Raw genomic sequence first — 22,710 nt, forward strand, 5'->3', positions numbered from 1 at the left:
ATTAAGCTATAAATAGTGCTTAGAATGTTATTAGGTTTATTCATAATTGTTATGAAATGTTGAAGACTGGCTGTAATAGCTTGACTTTGGGGAGAGGTGGAAGAGGAGGTAAAATTAAAATACTTAAATTTTTAAAAATTTTGTAATATTTTTGGTAATTTAAAGATACAAAAATAGCATAAGGAATTTAAGAATTAAACATTACAAATTTAAAGGAAGCTCCCATATACTGAATTCCCCCATGTGAAGTCCTGTTTTTCTTTTCACTAGCCTTCCCAACAGTGTCTTTTCCCTTCCTTTAGGCCTGTGTGGATCTTTCTTCAAAGTTCACCTCAAGTGTGACTTACTCAATGAAATCTGACCTTTTCCATGTTAACCCTGATATGCATTGTGTATAACAGTTAAGAGCATCTAAGTAGGAGTTGAAAAGATTGTGTTCCATGAGATAGAAATCTACCTTGAAATTTATTGAAAGGAAAATTAAGACTTCTATATTATACTACCTGCCAAACTGATTTGATAAACTAGATGCAAGAGTAACCTAACAAAATAAAAGAGTTTTAGGAAGATTAGTAGCAGCCTTGTGGAGCAAGGAGTTTCCAAGTGGGCTGTGAATTGCTAACTTATTTTTTCTGCTAGTTATTCTGTTAGATTTTACTTGATGTTTGAATAGTTTACCTGTTTGCAAGAAGAGAAAGGATTTGGTGGCAGAATCTGTAATTATGGGTGTTTTTGCTTTTTCAGGAATTGAATCTGTAAGGGTTTTCCACTGTTGACAGTGAAGTGAATGTACTGGCTGTTAGATTTCTACTTAACAGCATTGGTAATTTTTTCAATTCCCATTGGTAGAAATACAAGCAAAACTGACTAACCATTTTGTCTGAGCTATTGCAGCCCTCTACTGGTTTATGGAGGTTGCAACAATTTAGAACCATTCAGACCAGAATGTCAATAAACTGAGCAACTCACTTTCATAATCTTAGATCTTTAAAAGTTGGCTGTGCCAACCCTTTGGACTTCAGATGAGTATTTTATACACCCATTTAACTTCTGGAGGGATAATATCTCACTCTGTCACTCACAAACACAAGATGATTGTACATACAACTAATTATGTTATTTCTGAATTCTAAATGTGGTGTTAGAATGGGATCCCTTATACTCAGATGTTTCATACTGTGAAAAAACTTTTTTAAAAAACTAATCTTTGGGGAATTTTGTGTTTTAAACATTTGAGGTATTGTTTGTTACTATTAGAAGATAAAATGCAACAGATAAACACTAATTGTTTCTTTAAATTATTTCCAAAGTATTTTTACCTCTTGCTGGAGCTAAAAGTTTAAGTCATTGTAGCCTCTTTGTTCTTGTTTGCTTTTCTACCCTCTCTCACATTCTGGTTATACTTTTAAGTTGTCTCTTTGTCATCTAGTTCCTCTTAAATTCAGCTTCCAGAGTTTCAACAAGGGTACCTTTCTAAACACTGCCTGAATTATTTACTGTCTTTTTTTAAAGCCTTATATTAGTTTTTGTCACTGTTAGTCAAACTACAGAGTGAAAAAGTGTTAATAATTTAGGATTTTTTTCCTACTTTCTTTAACTTCATTTTTTTTTTTTTAAACATCAGTGTGCTTCCGTTTTTTGATCTCCCTGCAGTGTGGCCTATTTTTTTCTGTGGGCATGTGTCACAGCTGTGCACATGCTTATTCTTCCCTATCTTAGCCTCATTCATATCTACCTGCCTTGCAGTCACCCTTAAGACTCTCTTACTATAGTCTCCTTTTCCTCACCCCTACCTCTATACTCAACACTGGGTCATTCCTTTATATCCTTATCACACTTCCCTAGCACTTATTTTTTCATATGGTAATGAATTTCATATGTTTTTTTTGTCCCTTTAAAACTTAAGGCTAGGATTATGTCTTGTTTATCCTAGTTCTATTATATGGGATATAGATGCTTAGTAAATGTCAAATAAAAGAGTAACTCATGAATGAATAGTAGCTAAAAGAGATTCCCGTAGTTAAATAATTTAATGTCACAGTTTATTTTTATTGAAGTTTTGAGAAGAATTAAAATACATTTATTTATTAGGATGCATTTGAGGAAAGGAATGGAGGAGATAAAGAATGGTAGAGCTGGAATGAACCTCATTTAAAGATGAGAAAACTAAAAATCCAGTTTATCAAAATTTCATGTTAAAACTAGAACCTGTCCTCTAATGCTCTTTTCTTCTCTGTTCATTTTTCCTAATATAATTTGCCTTAGACTTGGCTAGGATTAGTAGATTTTGGTTGTTTATATTTGCAGCAGTTGGACTGACAAAATATAATTCTATACTCTAGGCTTACCTTTGTGGAAATTTGAAGATAATGTGCTCATGAGCTAAACCAAATTAACCATTTGTTAGGTAGTTTATTTTTTATAGTCTTCTGAATTATCTGCTGTTCTCAATTTTCTGGCACATATCACATTTAGTAACACCAACCAAAAGCATGTGTTTTACTGGATTAAGCTTCTGTCCTGAATCTCTTGCTTCCTTCCTTATTCTGGTAATGGGTTTAGAAAACATGTAATTATCTTTTATTTCTTTCTTTTGCCCTCTATATCTGCCTGAAGCAAATTCATACTTGCAATCTTATATATTTTTTTTCTTGGATTTTACCCAGAAAACTGTAGCTCTTCAGAATAAACTAAGCAGAAATGAGCCTATTTTATTTTTTGAATTTTTTTTGTTGATTGTAAAACGTAGTACACATTCAATAATAAAATATATATATATATATATATATATATATATATATATATATATATATATACTCCTTAAGATAGACCATTAAAGTTCTTGAAGAACTCTTCACTACATTGTTTTAAGGACATTCTGGAGGACAGTTTATTGGTAAGGATTGTACTTTGCCTTTGTTTTGGTGGTGTTTCGGTTTAAATCCAGGGCCTTTCAAATACTAAATAAACACATACTCTACCACTGAGCTATAATGTCATCCCTGATGCATTCTTTGCATGCTATTGGTTAAATTCTGGGGTTTTTTTTTGTTTGTTTGTTTGTTTTAGTATTACTAATTTCTTGGTCTGGAATGCAACCTTTAGATTCTTGTGGAGGAAATGTTATGGAATAGTTGCCAGAAAAGGTGGTCGTGAAAATTAATCACTACTACTGTGAGAAGTTGTTAGAGAGAAAGCCATTCCCCTTTGATAGACTGAATTTTTGCTTGAATGACTTAAATGGTTAAAGGGAAGAGGGAGTCCTGTTAATATCCCAGAAGCATGACCCTTTATTTTAAGGCCCTTTGCATTATTTTTTTCAAAACCCATTTTCAGATTTGAGGTTAAGTTGTTTGGTCTTTAAGTAAGGAAATACTAATGTATATGACTTGTAGCTTATTCTTTCTTCAAAATTTTGTTTTACTTTCTTCAGGTAGAATATAAAATCCAATGATGAAGGTCAACCAAAAAGTCAGTGGTAGATCTCAGAATAGAATTTTGTACTTCAAGCTCCCAGATCAAATCACAGAGAAAGTAATAACCACATTTCTAAGTGTATGTTTTTTGAGGGCCATTGAAATCTGTTACTATAATTTTATAGTTGCCTCTTTTTTTTTTTTTCCAGATAAATTTTGGAGAAGGCAGTTTTTATCTCCAAACTACTGCAGCTCAGTGGAAACTGGAACTCTCATTCCATGCTCAAAGTTTTGTTTTACTTTCTTCAAGTAGAGTGTGGAATTGGTAGTAATTTAGAAGGCAGATTTGAATATTTTGGATTATATACCAATGACTATACTCAGATAATTTTATTTATTTTTCATAGCCTTGTGAGTTGAACTTTATCATTTCATAATACAAATGATGAAATTAATTTGGGTTTTGCGTTCAATTACATTTAAAGTGCATGTGCTGAACCGGGGAAAACCCCTTTTTCAAATATACAAAAATGCTAGAAAGAAAACATAAAAATTCACAGCTGAGCTTGAATGCAAGAAAGAGTAATCTTCTGGTGCCTAAAATGAAAAGGAACTCAAAGTGATAGCAGTAAACAAAAATTGAAGCCAGGTCCCATAGGGAAAATAAACAGATGCTTCTTAGTGTGTAAACTTTAATTTAGTGGTAGAATCTACTGGCCTAGCAATAGCAGAGAGTTGAAACTAGGTTCCTTGAGTAAAATCCCAGACCAGGAAGACTGAATTACTCATGAATGAGGTTTTTAAAAAGGCCCATGTACCAGCCTGAGTTTATATTTCTTGGTATATCTTGTTTCTGTTCTTTTATTTTCAATCATTTTTAGAGTCCTTTTGTAGTCTCTCTTAAAAATGTGGCTAAATCCTCTTTATCCACTCTCAGAGACTTTTAATCTTTTGATTAGTTGTATTTATTGTCATCACACATATATTGGAAATTATTTATATTTCTATTTACCAATTTTTATGCCTTCTGTCACATAGTTTATTGTATTATGTTTTCAAAAGCATTATTTGATTTATTTTATTGATTCTGATACTGATTTTCCATAGTTGGTTTCTTTTTTTCTTTTTTCTTTATTTTGGCGGTGCACACCCTTGTTTACAAAATATATGAAGACTGGAAAAGTCAACATCAGCAAATAATGCAATTAAAAATTAACAAAACACATACATCGGTATTCCATTGGAGAGGATAGTCAAATGGCAAATGAATATATGAAAAATACCTAGCATTATGTGTTGGTAGAGAATTTCACATTAAAACCATAATGGGATACCTAAGAGATGGCCATTGGTACTAGTGTGTTGTGTGTGTGTGTGTGTGTGTGTGTGTGTGTGATGCATGTATTATTTTTGTTTTAAAATAAAAAGTGTTAAATAATAAAATAAATCAATTTCTGTCTACCATATGATAAAGATAGAATGAACAATTGCAGCAAAAGCGTTCCAACAATCTTTTCTTTGAGTCTGACAGTAGGACTGTTCAACTGTTTTCCAAAATATTGCATCATGAAACATATCCTTTACCCAATTTTCCACTGACCTTCATGTCAGGTGTGCTTTTTTTCCCCCAACAGTATCAGTAATTAATTTAAATATAAATGAGCTATATAGTAATTAAAAGGTATAAATATTCAACATGTGTAAAAAGCAAACTATATGCTCTATACATATGTCACACTTTAAATATCAACATACTAGTAGGTTAAAGGCAGAAGAAGGAAAATAAGCATGAGAAATCTGAAGTAGAGCTATTAATGTAAAATAAATCTCAAGAAAAAGTATTTTCATGGTTGGGGTTGTGGTTCATAGGTAGAGCGCTAGCCTACCATGAGTGAGGCACTGGGTTTGGATCCTCAGCACCACATTAAAAAAATAAATAAAATAAAGATATTGTGTCCACCTATAACTAAAAAAAAAAGTATTTTCAGAGATAAAGGGAAACATTTCATAGCCATAATAGGGTAACTTCTTGAAGAAAGTATAATAATGCTAAGTGTATAGCTACCTAACAACAAAATTTCAAAATATATGAAATAAAAATAAAACAAGAAAGACAAATCCACGTAATATTTGAAGATTTTAAGCCTCCTCACTTTGCTGGAAGGAGTAATGATATAGAAGGCTTACTACTATTATCAGACACTTTGACCTATTATTTATAGAGAACTATACAAAAAATGACAAATAGAAAATTAATAAAGATAGACTATATTCTGTCATAAAATCAAGATTAAAAATTTGAAATTGTGCAGACTATGTTTTCTGCATGATTTATTACATTAGAAATCAATCACCTTAAGATATACAGAACTCCACCCGTAGGTCTCAATTACTTCAAAATTAAATGGCACACTTATAAATATTCTACAGATAAAAGAAGAAAGCACAAGAAAAGTAAATAAAAAGTGCTTTGAACTGAGTGATAATAGCAGCTTAAAATATCAGAATCTCTGGTATGAAATAGTACTCAGATGCACACTTATAACTTAAAAGTATTTGTATCAGAAAGAAGCTATAATAACAAATTATTTTCAAATTAGGTAGTAGGAAGGAAAAAATAAGAGTAAGAGCAGAAATATGTGAGTAGAAAAGAAATACATCTAAAAGTTGATAAAAATCTAGCAAGTCTAAGCAAGATAAAAAAGTAAGAAAGAATATCAACAGGAAGAGAGCTATCAAAACAACCCCTCATATGCTAAAATTGTATTAAAGTAGTATTACAATTGAATAATTATAAATATATAGCTTACATAATTTGATTTATTTTAGAGGATGGAAACCCTTGCTTGTTTATGCAATACATGTGAGTGATACTTTTTTCCCCCATCCTTTCACCTTCAGTCTGTGGATATCTTTGCCTATGAGTTGAGTCTTTTGGGGATAGCATATTGTTCGGTCTTGTTTTTTAATCCAGTCTGCATTTTTTTGATTGATGAGTTTAGTCCACTAATGTTCAAGGTTATTCTTGAGGTATTGTTTGTGTTCCTGGTTATTTTAGTTTATTTTTAGTTTTTAATTTGAATTAGTTTTTCCTATGACTCACCATTCCTTCAGTATAGTTCCTCCCTTTGATGGTTTTCACTTTTTTCCCCCATTTCATCATCATGGAATATTTTGTTGTGAATATTCTGAAGTACAGGCTGTCTGGTTGTGAATTCTTTCAATTTTTGTTTATCTGGAGGGTTTTTATTTCATCTTCAGACCTGAAGCATAATTTTGCTGGATATAGGATTCTTGGTTGGCATCCATTTTCTTTCAGAGCTTGGTATATGTTATTCCAGGACCACCTAGCTTTGATGGTCTGGGTTGAGAAATCGGCTGAGATCTGAATTGGTTTCCTTTTATATGTAATCTGATATTTTTCTCCTTCAGTCTTTAAAATTTTATCTTTATTCTGTAAGCTAGGTGTTTCATTATAATGTGCCTTAATGTTGGTCTGTTGTAATATTGCACATTTGGGGCCGTATAAACCTCTAGTATTTGGTTTTCCATTTCATTCTTTAGCTTTGGGAAATTTTCTGATATTATTTTATTGAAAAGATTGTGCATTCCTTTGGTTTGATAAACCTATTAAACATTCATGTAAAAATGTCAAGGAGGCAGTGAGATGTACAAGTGTGGCATTTTAGAGAAGTTCCTGAGCTAGAGATACAGACTTGGATGTCAGTAGCATATAGTAGTAAAGTCACAAGACTGAGTTTTCTAACTCATATATTTAGAAAGGAGCCCAGCATCAGGTGCTCAGGCATCCCTCACATTTAGAAGTTCTTTAAAAGAGGAGAAATGGGAAGGAGAAGAAGAAGAAGAAAAAAAGAGCTTCTTTTTGAGGGTTCATGTCATCTGCATAATTTTCAGTATAAAAGGGTACCATAATTTGCTTACCCATATTCTTTCAAATGGATATTTAAATCTCTGTTGTTCCCCTCCCCACACTGACCCTTGTATTTGAGGCATGATAACAACACTTCCTTGAATGCCTTTGACTGTTTATCTTACATGTTTGTGTAAATACCGTGGTAGTTGAATTACTAGGACAAAAGCCATGTGTTTTTATTTTGAGAGTTTCTGCCAAATTTCTCTCCAAAGAGGATATCCAAAATTTCTTCCCCTGTTAGTGACTAATGTATGAAAATGCTGGTTTTCCTGAATGCTTGCCAACACAGCCTGAATCTTTGTCAAAAATTTGAGAAATTGTGTCATTATTGTATAGCTTTAAAATTATGAGTTTGAATTCTGTGTGTTCACTCAACATTTTTATTCTTTGAATTGCATTTTCTGAGTTTTATAGTTTTTTATTGATTTGCTGTAACTTTTTGATCATTCACTTCACAAGTATTACACGTTTTCAGACTTCCATTTATGAGATTGGCATTGTAGTTTTAAATTATTTAGGGCTTACATTTTTTTTTTGTTGTTGTTGTTAGCATTTTGGAAAAGTTTCCCCACCAAAGGATTTTTTTTTCCCCTAGTACTTAGGAGGTTTAATTTTTCTGGTTATTTCTTGTACTTAGGTACTAATCTTTTTTAACTTGTCAAATTGATTCTCATATTTATTTGGTGAGAATTGTCAAGATAATTTTGAAAAAGATAAATGGGGGAGAGACTAATATGAAAAAACAATAGTATAGTATTGACACAAAATGGAGAGAGGAGTAGAACAGATTAGAAAGCCCAGAAAACAGTTACATAAAGGATTAAGATTACGATTTTCAAAGTTGTCATTACAGAGAAATAATGGGAAGACTTAAACATTAAAAGAAAGTAAAATTAAGAGTGTATCTTCTGATCTAGGGGTAGAGAAGATTAAAATGTAAAAGCAAAGGACATAAGAAAATTACAGACATCAAAAATGTATTTACGTTGTTCACTCATAGAAGAGAGAAAGTTTTTATTTTAGTTCAGGATTCCTGAGGTTTAGGTGATGGTTGGCTGAGTCCATTACTCTGGGTCCAAGATGAGACAGTAATTCAAGGTGGAAGGTTATGGTGGAAGGAAGCTTCCATGGCAGCCAGGAAGCAGAGAGGAAGAGCAGTTACCACCCTGTTAGTTTGTTCAAACTAGGATGGACTGATTAGGTTACAATTCTTGTCATCCAATCTTTTACTTGCAAACATTCACACAGTAACACAGGAACTTTTGGGAAACACTTTGTATTCAAACCTTAAATGGAAACAATCTAAATACCCTTTGATCAATGGAATGGATTGGTAAAATGTGTTATATACATACAACGAAATATTACCTAACCTTAAAAAAGGAAAGAGCACAGAAATTCAGTGCTTTAGCATGTGTCAGAACTTCGAAGTCCTTATGCTGGGTGAATTAAGCCAGTTACAAAAGGACCTGAATTGTCCCATTCATAGGGAAAGTTGAGTGATGATTACCAGGGGGTGGGAGGAAGGAAGATGAAAAGTCTGGAGATAGATGGTGGTGATGGTTGTAGAACAGTGTGGATATACCTAATGCCACAAAACTATATACTTAAACTAACTTAAAATATACTTAAAAATACTTAAAATATATTTAAAATGGTAAATTTTGCTATCTATATTTATTCACAGATTTAAAACTATGCAACAAAAAATATCAGTATAGATTTTTTTTCTTTTCACAAATAGGAAAATGATGATTACCATAGTAGGCAAATTATAAAATGTATTAAAGAAATTCTGAAGAGATAAAACAAAATAAGTGGATGAAATAGAGTGGGAAAAGTTTTGATTGTGAGATGTTAACTTAGCAACCACTAGAATGTGCAATGGGATATAGATGTGTTTCGAAGTTAATCAGATTGGGGGATAGGACTGTAGTTAGAAATATCCACTGTGACAAAAAGTCAACATAAAGTGACTGGAAGGCGTGTAGATACTCTGAGAAGGGTGGAGAGAGTTGTTGCTTACTGGTTCCTAATCCAAGCCATCAAAATAAATTACCTAGGGAGTTTGTTTGTTTTTTAAGTGAACTTTTTACTTCAGAATAATTTTAGATTTACAGAAAAATTGTAGCATTTTCTATACATCACACTAGTCTTCTTTATTCTTAATAACTTGTGCTAATAGGGTAAATTTGTCACAAGTGACAAACCAATATTTATGTTATTATTAGCCAAAGTCTATAATATCCTTCAGATTTATTGAGTTTCTTTTTCTGTTCCAGCATCCTATCCAGGATGCAACATTACATTTAGTAATCATGTGGTGTTGGGTTTCTTTTGGCTATAATAAAATCTTGAAAGTTTTAAGGAGTGTTGATTAGATATTTGTAGGATGACATACTACTGGAATTTGTCTTAGGTTTTTTGTTTTCATGATTAGACTGGGCTTGTGGGGAGGAGGATTATATGGGTAAAATTGTCATTTTCATCAAATCAAGAGTATATACAGTAAATATGACTTAACACCATTGATTTTAACTTTGATCACCTGGCTGAGACAATGTATTTGTTAGGTCTCCCCACAGTACTGTAACTTCCTCCCCTGCCTTTCCATACTGTATTCTTGGAAAGGAAGTCACTATGCCTACCCCACACTTAAGAGTGGGGACTTATATGCTCCATCTCCTTAGGAGCAGAGTATCTACATAAACTAGCTGTACTTACTTCTTCATGAAAGATTTATCTGTTCTCTCCATTTATTTATTCTATCATTATGTCACTGTGGATAACATCTTGGTCTGTAATCTAATAGTACTTTACTCATTCTATTGCTCAAAATTTTTTTCTTTACCCAGTGGGGTCTCTTTCAGTTGATACCTGTGTGCCTTTGATAATGTCACCATTGTTGTGTTTTATATATTTATGCATACTTTTTGAGCAATTTCTTACTTTCTATCAGTATAAGATTTTCTAGTCTCATCTTGTACATATCCTGCTTTAGTCCTGTTTCTCCAAGGGACCTTTTTATTAGAGAAAGGTGTTGATGATGGCCATGGTTTGACTGTGACTTATCCTTCAAAGGTTCATGTGTGAAAGATTGGTCTGCATTGTGTTGATATTAGGTAGAACCTAATGGGAATTAGGTGACTGTGCGTGGTGTCCTTGGAAGGGACTAAAGTGGTTCTCATGGGACCAAAGTTAGTTCTAAAGAAAGTAAGTTGTTACAAGAGCAAGGCTGGCCCTTGAAATAACTTCATCTTCCTGACAATGTGATTTCTCTGTTTCTCTTTCACATGTGCTCCCATTGTTTTTATGCCATCCACCTTTAGCATGCATCAGCAGATGCCTGTACCATACCTTTGAACCTGCAGCCCCAATATTTTATGAGTACCAGCCTTAGATCTCATTGTAGTAATAAAAAAAAAAAGGACATATAGTAACAAAGATCTGTGTCTAATATATGCATCTTGCTGCCGAGTTACCGCTGCCTGTAGCTCTCAGCTGATATTGGAAAGAAATATGTGTATATACTAATTATATATGCATATCCATAAATATTGTATGTAACCATCTGCACTATATATTAAACCAAACATGAGTTCATATTGATATCTCCAGCTGTAATCCGATACTACATTCTAGCATTTTCCTGACTTCCTTACTTTTAACTTTCCACTTCCACAGTGATAAATCTGACGCAACCATTCAACATCCATTTATTCAGTTGTTCATTTCCAGTATATACATGTATAGTGATTTCAGAATTTAAACCCATACCTTCCCAGAAACTTTTTAAAATTTAAATAAAATTCACATAACATAATTCAGTGTTTTGAAGTACATTTCAGTGGTTTTTAGTGTATTTACAATGATGTGTAAATGTCACCACTAATTCCAGAATATTTTTGTCACCTTATAAAAACCAAAAAAACCCTCTGGTACTCATCAAGAAGTATCAAGCAGTTCCCCTTTCCAATATTCACCAGCAACTACTAAGTTGGCTTTTTAGAAAGTGATTTTCTTACCCCTGCACACACCCTCGCCCCCGCAACACACACCACCACCACCATCTCCAGATATTTTGATTCAGTATTCTGAAATGAAGCTAGGAATCTGTATCTTTAAAAAAGTGTTCTTCTTGTAATCAGGCAGGCTAAAATTATCAAGTAGCAGGAACCTAAAAGCAGAGCTTTTTAAAATTTGAGAAAAAATTAAAATGTTCTAGAAGCAGTAATGCAAATTCAAGGATCACCTTATCAAAACTAAAAACAATGCCAGCAAAGTTTGAAGATCCTTAAAGTTTGCTTAGATAGCATGAAATGAGGGAAAGAAACCAGTTTATAAACTGTCAGTTTTTTTCATCAGTGCTTAGATTTCAGGGTAAGTTTTAATATGTAGTATTTTTCAGTTTTGATGTGTTTTGTTCTGTTTTTGTCCTTTTAAAAATTATTTTTGTATTGTGGTTTCAAGGATTGAACCCAGGTCCTTGTGTATGCTAGGTAGCACTGTGCCACTGAGTTCTACCACACACCTAGCTCTCCTTGTTGTTCTCCCACCTGCTTAATTTAAAAAAAAAAAAAAAAAAATTGTATAGCCTTGTCAGGCCCCAATATTCCGGGCCCCAGTGCTTTGGTCAAAATGCAGTCTTACAGGATTAGTGCTAATTGACTAGTGGCTAGTTATGGATTTGTTGTAAAGCTAAGTGTACCTGGTAACTTTAGGAAAGTTTTGTTGACAGAACATTCTGCCTTTGGGTTTTTGGGACTGGCTTATTTCACTTAGTGTAATATTCTCCAGTTCCATCCATTTACTGGCAGATGTCATAATTTTATTCTTTATGGCTAAGTAATAGTCCCTTGTTGTACCACAGTTTCTTTATTCATTCATCTGTTGAAGGGCACTTAGCTTGGCTATTGTGAATTGAGCTGCCATAAACCTTGAAATGGCTGCATCACTGTAGTATGCAGATGCTAATCCACATCAAGGGTAGGAATGATTAGAAGTTCATTGGACTAGGTAAGGGGAATTAATGCAAAGGAGGGAGCATGGAAATAGTAAAGACAGTAGAATGAATCAGACATATCTTTTCTTATGTGTGAATACATGACTGACGTAACTCCACATCATGTAGCATGCAATAATGGAATCCTAATTGGAACAAATTATTCTATGTGTGAATAATATGTCAAAATTCACTCTACTGTCATGTTTATAGCAAGAACAAATAAAAGATTTAGAGACTTTTATTTGGGTCCCTTCTTTCCTTTAAAATAGAAGCTAAAGGATAATGGTAGTGCTTTGTTAGACTCCCAGGAACAGTCTTCAGGTTGAACCTAAAGCGATAAGATGGAGTAATTAGAACAAACAAAATAACAATGTTTAAAGCATTGACTTTGAGGGTCCAGCACTCAGTAAATGCAGAGGACTATAAAAGCAATCTTCAAATAGTTTTTTTTTCTATGTAACTCCTAGAGGAATACTTTTGTAAAAACTTTTACAGGTAGAATCTACCCATCCACAAATTCTGTTTCTTTTTTAAAGTTTTATTTATTCATTTTAGTTGTTGATGGACCTTTACTTTTTATTTATATGTGGTGCTGAGAGTCAAACCCAGTGCCTCACACATTTGAGGCAAGTGCTTTACTAGTAAGCCACAACCTCACCCCCACAAATTCTATTTCTGTTCCTGAAAATTCTCTAACCACACTATCAGTTGGAGTTGATTATTTTTGTTGTTTGTTTCCCACCCCCTCTCAGCCCTATCTTGCAAAGAGTTTTGACTTCTTTTTTATTGGACTCTTTACCTCACCTGAGAGTTTCTCCCTAACTCTCCTTCCTTTAGTCATGTCTTTGGTCTGTAAGGAGCAAGAATGTATTTATTAATTTTAAGGAAAGAAACATTTTTCCAAAAGTAAAATCAAGTACTTATATTGTATCCTTTAGCTGTTGGATAACAAAGTCTAAAGTAGATCTTGTACCTGATCTGGCTTAAACAATAAAGTAGCCCTTAAACAAGTATTAATGCCTCTCTGCAGTTCTTAGGGCAAAGAGGTTAAAGTACAAGTAGTGTAATAGATACCAAAACTCTGATAAAAAAAGAATGGAATAGTGTAAACTCTTCTTAGCCACATGAAGATACTGCCAACTGTTTTCATTTATTACATGGCTATGCCACTTTGCTCCTGAACCCCCAGGGCTATGTGAAAGAAAGTTCCAATTTCACTATGTCCTCACCAACACTTGATTCTAGTCTTTAATTAGTTGATTTTTTTGAGTGTGTATTGTGGTTCATTACTAACTTTCCGCATGACTAATGATGTTGAACATCATTTCCTGTGCTTATTTGCCATTAAATACAGTGTGCGCGCACACAATTTTTATTTCCCACTAGGGATTGAACTCTGGGTTACTTAACTACTAAGCCACATCTTCTGCCCTTTTTATTTTTTGTTTTGATACAGGGTCTGGCTAAGTTGCTGAGGCTGGCTTTGAACATGCAATACTCCCTAGCAGCCGGCATTACAGGCACACATCACTACACCCAGCTTATTCTATATTCTCTAATGAACTTTTAAAATCTTTTATTCATTTTAAATTTGGTTTTTTTATCTTATTGATTCACAGGAGTTATATTTATATGTCTTGGGCATGAATCTTCTATAAAGATGTGATTTGCAGAGATGTTTTTTGTAGGTATTTTTTCCTTATATGAATTGCTTTTCATTTGCCGGGGGAGGTGGCTATTGGGAATTTAACTCAGGAGTGCTTTACCTTTTTATTTTTATTTTGATACAGTATCTTGCCAAGTTGCTGAGGTGGCCTTGAATTTGGGATTTTTCTGTCTGAGCCTCCCAAATCTTTGGGATTACAGGTATATGCCACCACACCTGACACTTTTCATTTTCTAAGAAGGTCATTTAAAGAGCAAAAGATTTTATTTCTGAAATCCAGTTTATTCATTGTTTCTTTTATAAAGTTTTTGTTTTTCATAATCCATTTAGGAAAATTTTGTGTAATCCAAGATCACAGAAATATTCTCATATTTTCTGCTAGTAATACTCATACATTTAGATGTATGATGTGTTTTGAGATATGAGGAAAGGGTCAAATATCAGTTTTCTGGCAATATTGATATGCAATTGTAGAATACCACGTGTTGAAAATGCATCCTTTCCCCCCGTGAATTGTATTGATAGCTCTTTGAAAAGCAGTTGGCCATACCTGTATATCTATTTCTGGATATTCCTACGTGTCATATCTACATTAGGTTAGTAAATACTGTCTTGATTACTCTGTCTTTATAGTAAATATGGAAGGAAATCAGGTAACGTTCTGATTAATGAACATGGTATAGGTTTATTTAGGTCTTTAATTTCATCAATGTATTGTGTTTGTCACTGTACAGTCTTAGACACATTTTGTTATATTTATCCTTAAGGATTTAGTGTTTCTGATATTTGTGATAGTAATTTTTTCCCCTTTCTATAACAAATACCTGAGGTAATCAACCTATAAAGAGAAAAGGTTTATTCTTGCTCAAATTTTAATTAGAGGTTTCAGACATGAGCAATTGGCCCTGTTGTTGTAGGGCTGTGACAAAGCCACATACCTTAGTGGAACCTCAAAGTTATACAGAATGGCTCACCTTATAGCCAGGCAGTAAAAGAGACAGGGAAAAAAAGAAGAGGAAGACACTGGGGTTCCACAGTTCCTTTAAGGACACACCCCCAATGACCTGAAGACCTCCCTGTGGACCCTACCTCTTAAAGTCTTTTTCTACTGCTTACTAATAATGGCACTGTGGAGATCAAGCATTTATCACATGGACCTCTGTTCTACTTAAGAATACAGATTATAGCAATGTTATTCACACAGCCAGGGCACTTTTTCACCGAGCAACATCCCTAGCCCTAAAAGAAAAAAAAAAAAGTTGTTTTTTTTTTTTAAATTTCAGACAAGGTCTTGCTTAATTCTAAGACTGTTCTCAAATTTGTGATTGTCCCAAGTTGCTGGCATTAGAGGTGTGTATCACCACACCTGGCCCTTACTTATTAGTACTGTTAACTTCTTAGTAGATACTATGGCTTTGTCTTCATAGGTGATCATGGCGTCTGAAAATAAGGCCTGCTATTACTCCTTCCTTTCCAAGTTATATACCTTTTACTTCTTTTTTTTTTTTTCTTTATTGAATTGATAAGGACTACCAGTAAGTACAGTGTTGAATAATAGTGGTGAGACATCCTTGACTCATTGTTAATCATAGAAAGCATTCGAATTCCGTTTTGTATTTCTATTTTGCAGATTTATTATTAATGAGTATTGAATGTTATCAAACATTGTCATATGAGATATTCTTTTTTACTTGCTTTAATTAATAAAGCAATTATATCGAATAAATTAACCTTAAATTCCTAGGATAAGCCTACTCATTCATGGTATATATCCTTATATAATTGTGTTTGATTTGCTGATATTTTTGAGGGATTTGTTTTTTAGTTTGCATGAGGTATATTGGTCTGAATATTTGTTGTAGAAGGCATAGTCTGCTTTTGGTATTGGCAATGGTGTCCTTATAAAAGTGTTCCTGCCTCTTTTCTTCAGGAGAGTTTGTGTATAATTGGCATTATTTCTCCCCTGAAATATTTTGTGGGCCTCACCGTTGGAGCCATCTTTACCTGGAGTTTTTTTTTTAAATTATGAATTTAATTTCTTTAATAAATACAGAGCTTTTGAGGTGATCTTTCCTGAGTGAGCTTTGGTGTTGGTGTCTTTGATGGAACTTGTGTATTTCATAATAATTTATTGAATTTATTTGCATGTATTAGTAATATATTTTATGTATTCATAGTATCTGCATGTTGTTCCTCTTTTATTGTTCATGTGGTTATAGTTTTATTTCTAATTGATCTGTCTAGAGACTTATCAATTTTATTGATCTTTTTAAAGAACAAGTTTTCTGTTTCAATTTTTCTTGACTTTTTAGTTTGGAGATAGTCCTTTAATCTTCTATAATTCTGGTGTAATTTCTTTTTTTCTGATAACAAATTGTGTATAATTTTAATTTTCTTTTAATTTGTTTAAAGTTTTACATTTGTTAAAATTAAAAAAAATTTTTTTAAAGATGGCCTATCTTGGTGAATATTCTGTGTGCCTTTGAAAATAATGAGTATTTTACTCTAGATGGGAAAGCTTATTTGTCAATGTCAATTAGATCCACTATTGCTAATTTTCTTTCTTAGAGAGTAGTTGAAGCCTACTTGAATTTATTTCTTGAATTTGTTAGAATTTCTTCAGTCAGTTCTACCAAGTTTTGCTTCATGTGTTTTATAGTTCTCTGTTGGTTGTATATGTATTTAGGATTTGTATGTCTTAGTGAATTGACCCTTTTATCAACAAGTAATATGTATGTTTTTCTGCTCTGAGATCTATACCAATATTAATATAGCCACTTTAGCTTTTCTTTGATTAGTACACTTACATGGCATACTGTTTTTCTATGCATTTATTTTAACTTACCTATATTAATATATCTGAAGTGAATTTCTTCATGTCCATTCTTCTCCCCTCTTTTGACAATCTCTGTTTGTTTGGTTAGTGTATTTAAAACATTAGTATTTCATAATTTTTGGTATTTTAATTAGGTCTGTCATTTTTTGCTTAGTTTCCACTGTACTTCATTCCTCAATTTTCTTTTCCTGCCTTCTGTTGGGTTATTTGTACATTTTTATACATTCTCTTTTAATTATCTACTGTGATTTTGGTTTTACTTTGTATAGTTTATATGGGTTGATCTAGTGATTATAGTTTACATCTCAGGACCAGAACCTAATTATATATTAAATGATTAATATTTGTTGATTAAAGCAATATTTTTGGAATATAATTGTGATTTTTATCACATAAGTGCTAACTTTTTTCCAAGTAGAGATTTAAAAAATAAAGTTTCATAATATAGCCTATTTACTATATTGCCTATAGTATTTTAATATTCACCACACTCCTTTAGTTCACTAGTAACTTGCTTTGCTTCATCTACAAAGGAGAGATTATTATTACTTTCTTAGTTTCACTTAAGTTGATGATTTGTGTTATTATAATGCTCAGTTTTGAGTTTGTGTTTTATGACTTATATAATTCTGTCTCTGCCTAAGATTTACACATAGCCAGCTTTGAAGACATTGCTGTTTAAACGATTCTGTTTATTTGGTAATAGTTGAAACAGTTGAGTGGCCCTAAGGTATAAGCTGTATTTTTTCTCTGTAAAGTCAAGAAAACATCAAAACCAAAATTTTAACCAGTAGAACAATTTCAAGAGCATAGTAGATTTCATTAATACTTGATTGACAGTGTTTAGATTTTAATTATTCACTTAAGTATCAGAATGACAGTTTTCTTGGACCAATGATATTCGTGTATAAGAAATTTATAGCATGAAGAGTTAAAAATAAACTCAAGTCATTCTGCTTATTGTGTGGCTCTTGGCCAGGAGCCTCTGTCTAACCCAATACAGTGCACTAAAGCTTTCTGTGATGATAGAATTATATATCTGCAGTGTAAATTGTAATAGCTACTCTAATGTCATCTAATTTTAATTAAGCTTTAAATTGCCACGCATGGCTAATAGCTCATCAGACAGCAAAACAAGTCTAGCTTTATCTTCCTCTTTTACATATAAAACCTCAAAAACTTTTTCTAGCTTTCTCAAGCATAACCTTGTCTTAAGTATAACTTTTGGCAGGATACAGAATAGGAGAGAATAGGCTGAACGAATTGGAAAGCAAATGGTGCAAATAGTAATAATTACAATACAACATAAATATTGTATTGGTGAACAGGTTAATAAAATTATTAAATGTCTTGGGATAGTTAATGAAGAATTAAAAATTATACTAGGGATTTTAAGTAGGAAAGGCTTAATATAGGAAATTACATGATGTAAAATAACCGATCAGACTAATTAGGTTCTTGGTTGAATCTTCAGAAATGAATTCCAGCCAACGCAGAACTAGTAGGGACTGTATTTGGAGATTTCACTGCTTGTTGTTATTCAGAAAGCAAAAGGTATTCGTAGTGTAGAGAAGATGGGAAATAACATGATTTTATTTTTTGTCAGTGACTAGTTAAGTGGACTTGAACAACATAACTTTAATTAGAACCTCAAATTGTTAAGTAAAAACTTATTTTAGGTTGGAATAGCTTTGAGAAAATAAATGATCTTATAGAGACTTGGGGAAAACAAAAAATTGGACTAATCGTGGTGCCTAATTCAATTGTGGTGCCTAATTTTAAGAGGTTTTATTTGTGTGTGTGTGTGTGTGTATGTATGTGTGTATATATGTACATACATACACACACACACATACACACACACACACACACACACACAAATAACTCATATATCCATTCTTTACAGATCCAGGATGAGAAGACTGATAGAAGAAGAAGCTAGCTGAACAGCTATAAAATGCCCAAATCTGGGTTTGCAAAACCAGTTCAGAGTGAAAATTCTGACAGTGACAGCAATATGGTAGAGAAGCCATATGGAAGAAAGGTACATGATTGTAACTTAAGTTGTTTTTACTCTTTTTGGAACTGGGGAAAATGACACCAAATTTGGTAGTTTTAATAATTACTCATAAAATAAAAAGCTGCATTGATGTCAGATGTGTTTGTCAGCTTTCCATTACTATAACACAAATACCTGAAGTGATTTGCAATGAAGAAAGGTTTAAAAGTTTATTTTGGCTGACAATTTTGCAGGTTTCTGTGCATGGGCAGTTGAGCCCACTGCTTTAAGTTCTGTGGTGAGGCAGTAAGTGGTTTTTGGAGGAGCTGAGACATTTACCTCATGGCCAGTAAAAGAAAAGAAGAGATAGGGCTGGATTCCCATTATCTTTTTGAGGGCATGCACCGAGTGACCTAAGATTTAGTACTGGGCACCACCTCTTAAAGGTTCCACTTCCTCTTAATTCTACTGTGTATGCTGGGGACACAGCCCTTAAACACATGGGCCTCTTCTATATCTAAACCATAATACTAGGTAAGTCCAAACTATTTATCTAAACACCAGAAGCACCAGAAATCAGTTGGATTCCTGAGGATACAATTATTTTGTTCCCTGATATGAACATGGTTACAACTAAAAAATAATTAATCACAAGAAAGGGGGAAGTGCCAAGACTTCACAGTTATTTGGCATTTCTTTCCCTACCTCCTAATCTTTGTTGACAAAACACATATACACACTAGCTATCACGTTTTCCAGGTCTGTAACTTGGGTAAATTTATATAACTTTTCCATCCTCAGTATTTCTATGTCTAATAGAGGGAAATAATGCTTTAAATGGTTGTTTTGTTGGAGAAATAGCATATTATAGTTAACACAAGGATTGACACAAAGTAAATGCTTAATAAATGTTAACAGTAGTCTTAGTAATTAGTGCCAATGACAGGTGATTCTTTTTCCATCTGTCCTTCTCCATCCTATTTTATTTAGATACCCAGAACCTATAAACTAATGTCTTCTAACTGATCTCATTATCTCTAGTTTCCTTTTTTAGTTGGTTTTATACATTATTTCAAATTTTTCTTTGTTTTCTTTTTTGTTTTGAGTCTATTTCTTTTAAAGCCATTTTCTTATTGAAGGACATCTGAAGTTTCCCCTAGTTTTTTGCTAACAGATCCATATAGCTGTCATCACAATCTAGTTTTACACTATTTCCATCACTGTGAAAAGATCCTTGTTGCCTATTTGCAATTGGTCCCCACTCTTATCCCATCCCCGGGAAATGTTAAATCTGCTTTCAAACTTCAAGAAGTATCTGTTTTCATATTGTCTTCTTTTCAAAAAAGTTTTGGCTATTTAGGGTCCATTGGAAGAATAGCCTATTAGGATTTTAATGGGAATTTTATTGAAGCTGTATATTGAGTCTTTTATTTTTTAGTTGTAGCTGGACACAATACCTTTATTTTTATTTATTTTTATGTGGTGCTGAGGATTGAACCTAGGGCCTCTCACATGCTAGGTGAGCACTCTACCACTGAGCCACAACCCCAGCCCTGTATATTGAATCTTTAGGTCATTTTGGGTAGTATCTCCATCTTAACAATATTGTCTTCCAGTATACGAGCTTGTTTGGTCCACTTATTTAGGTCCTTTTCAGTTTTTCTTAGAACTGTGGTAGTTTTCAGTGTTCAAAATTAGTACTTTTATTGTTAAATTATTTACAAGTATTTTTTATGTCAATGCTATTTTAGATACTTTCATTTTAGATTTTTTGTTGATAAAATAGAAATACAACTTAATTTTATATAATGGTCTTGTATCCTGTGACCTTACTTGTTTATTGGCTCTAAGAGTTTATGATTGCTTAGGATTTTCTATAAGATCATATCATCTGTGACTTAAGATAATTTTACTTATTTGCCAGTCTGGATTTTATGTTTTCTTGCCTGATTGTACTGGCAGTCCCTGGCATTTGCATATTTAGTCTACTGACATTTAATATAATTATTGATGTGGTTTTTATCTAGTAAGAGTTTATATCTATTATTTTTCTTTTTGTTCATACATGTTTCTTCTATGTTGCCTTTTTTTGTTTTAAATACTTTTCAGTATTTTTATTTTTCTGATTTTTATTTTATTTATTTATTTGGTTTTTAGTACTAGGGATTGAATCTAGGATTACCCTATAACTGAGGTACAATCTCCAACCTTTTTTTTTTTCCCCCAATCTTTTTAAAGATAGGTTCTTGCTGAGTTGTCCAGGTTGGCCTCAAACTTTTTATTTGTTTATTTATTTATTTTAGGATACATTGTAATTATACACAAGAAAGGAATTTGTTGTTACATATTTGTACATACTATAATTTGGTCAATTTTGTTCCCCATTACTTCTCCTCTCTCCACCCCCTGATTGCTTTCCTCTACTAGTCTCCTTTCTATTTTCATGAGACCCCTGCTATACACACACACACACACACACACACACTCTCTCTCTCTCTCTCTCTCTCTCTCTCTCTCTCTCTCTCTCTCCCTCTCCCTCTCTCCCTCACCCTCTCAACTTCTTTTCCTCTTTTATTTCTCTCTAGCTTTCACATGGGAGAGAAAACACATGAACCAGTCAGTTTTTAGTGTTTCTTAGTTCACTTCACATATGCTCTCAAGTTGTATCTGTTAACCTGCACATGACATAACTTCACTCTGAATTGTGTTTATAAACCACACTTTTCTTTATCAAACTGTTTACAGATACCTAGGCTGGTTTCATAATTTGCTGTTGTAATTTGCTGCTGTAAACATGGTCATGCATCTATTGCTACAGTATGTTGACTTTAATTCTTTAAGATAAATGCTAAGGAGTGGTATAGCTGGATCACATGGGGATTTCATTCCTTGTCTTTTGATGAACCTCTATACTGCTTTTCACCCACCAAAGTGTTCCTTTTTTCCCATATCCCCTCTAGTGTTTATTATTATTTGTATTCTTGATGGTTGCCATTCTGACTGGAGTGAGTTGAAATCTCAGTGTAGTTTTGATTTGCATTTTCCTAATTGCTAAAGATATTGGACATTTTTTTTCATACATTTGTTGGCAATTCTATTTCTTCTTTTGAGAAATATCTTTAGTTCATTTCCTTATTCATCGATTGGGTTGTTTCTTTGGTGGGGGGTTTTTTTTTTTTTTTTTGGAGTTATTTATATGTTCTGGATATTGATTCTCTGTCAGAGAGTAGATTTTCCTCCCGTATTTTAGTTTTTCTACTTCATGCTTTTAATTTTTTGCTGTGCAGAAGCTTACTTCCCTCCCCTGACCCACACCCCCTTTGGGACTGGTTTCATTGGCCCTGTGTTTTCTTCTAGGAGTTGTGTAATTTCTGGTCTAATTCTTAGATCTTTGATCTGTTATGAGTTGATTTTTGTGTAGGATGAGAGATAAAGACCTATTCTCATTCTGATACATATGGATAACTAGTTTAATAGCACCATTTGTTAAAGAGGCTGTCTTTTCTCTAGTGTATGTTTCAGCACCTTTATTGAGGATCAGATTACTGAATCTGTATGTACTTGTGTCTTCTATTATTTACCATAGGTCATCAGGTATTGTGATACCTCCAGCATTGCTTTTTTTGGCTTAGAATTGCTTTGGCTGTTTGGGTGTTTATTCTTTCGAATGAATTTTAGGACTGTGTTTTTTAGTTCTGTGAACAAAGTCATTGGTATTCTGGTGGAAATTGCATTGAATCTGTATATTGCTTTTGCTAGTGTGGCCATTTTAATAAATATTAATTCTACCTATCCATGAACATGTGAGATCGTTCTATCTCCTGAAGTCTCAATTTCTGTCTTCACCTCCTTGA

At 33.1% G+C, this 22,710-nt stretch overlaps 1 protein-coding gene across 6 annotated transcripts in view; it reads left to right on the top strand.

Moving 5' to 3' along the window:
• Positions 1-22,710, top strand: part of Ankrd12 (ankyrin repeat domain 12) — a 116,777-nt gene that overhangs the window by 8,519 nt on the left and 85,548 nt on the right. For 5 of the 6 annotated variants that reach the window (XM_076836676.2, XM_076836673.2, XM_076836672.2 and 2 more), the window contains exon 2: positions 18,764-18,901. The exons of the other annotated variant lie outside the window; for it this stretch is intronic. In XM_076836676.2, the coding sequence (XP_076692791.2) occupies positions 18,815-18,901 (87 nt within the window). In that variant the 5' untranslated portion in view covers positions 18,764-18,814. The remainder of the gene's footprint in view (positions 1-18,763; positions 18,902-22,710) is intronic. 6 annotated transcript variants of the gene reach the window in all.

This window comes from Callospermophilus lateralis, chromosome 17 (assembly GCF_048772815.1).
Source record: "Callospermophilus lateralis isolate mCalLat2 chromosome 17, mCalLat2.hap1, whole genome shotgun sequence".
NCBI classification, from domain to species: domain Eukaryota; kingdom Metazoa; phylum Chordata; class Mammalia; order Rodentia; family Sciuridae; genus Callospermophilus; species Callospermophilus lateralis.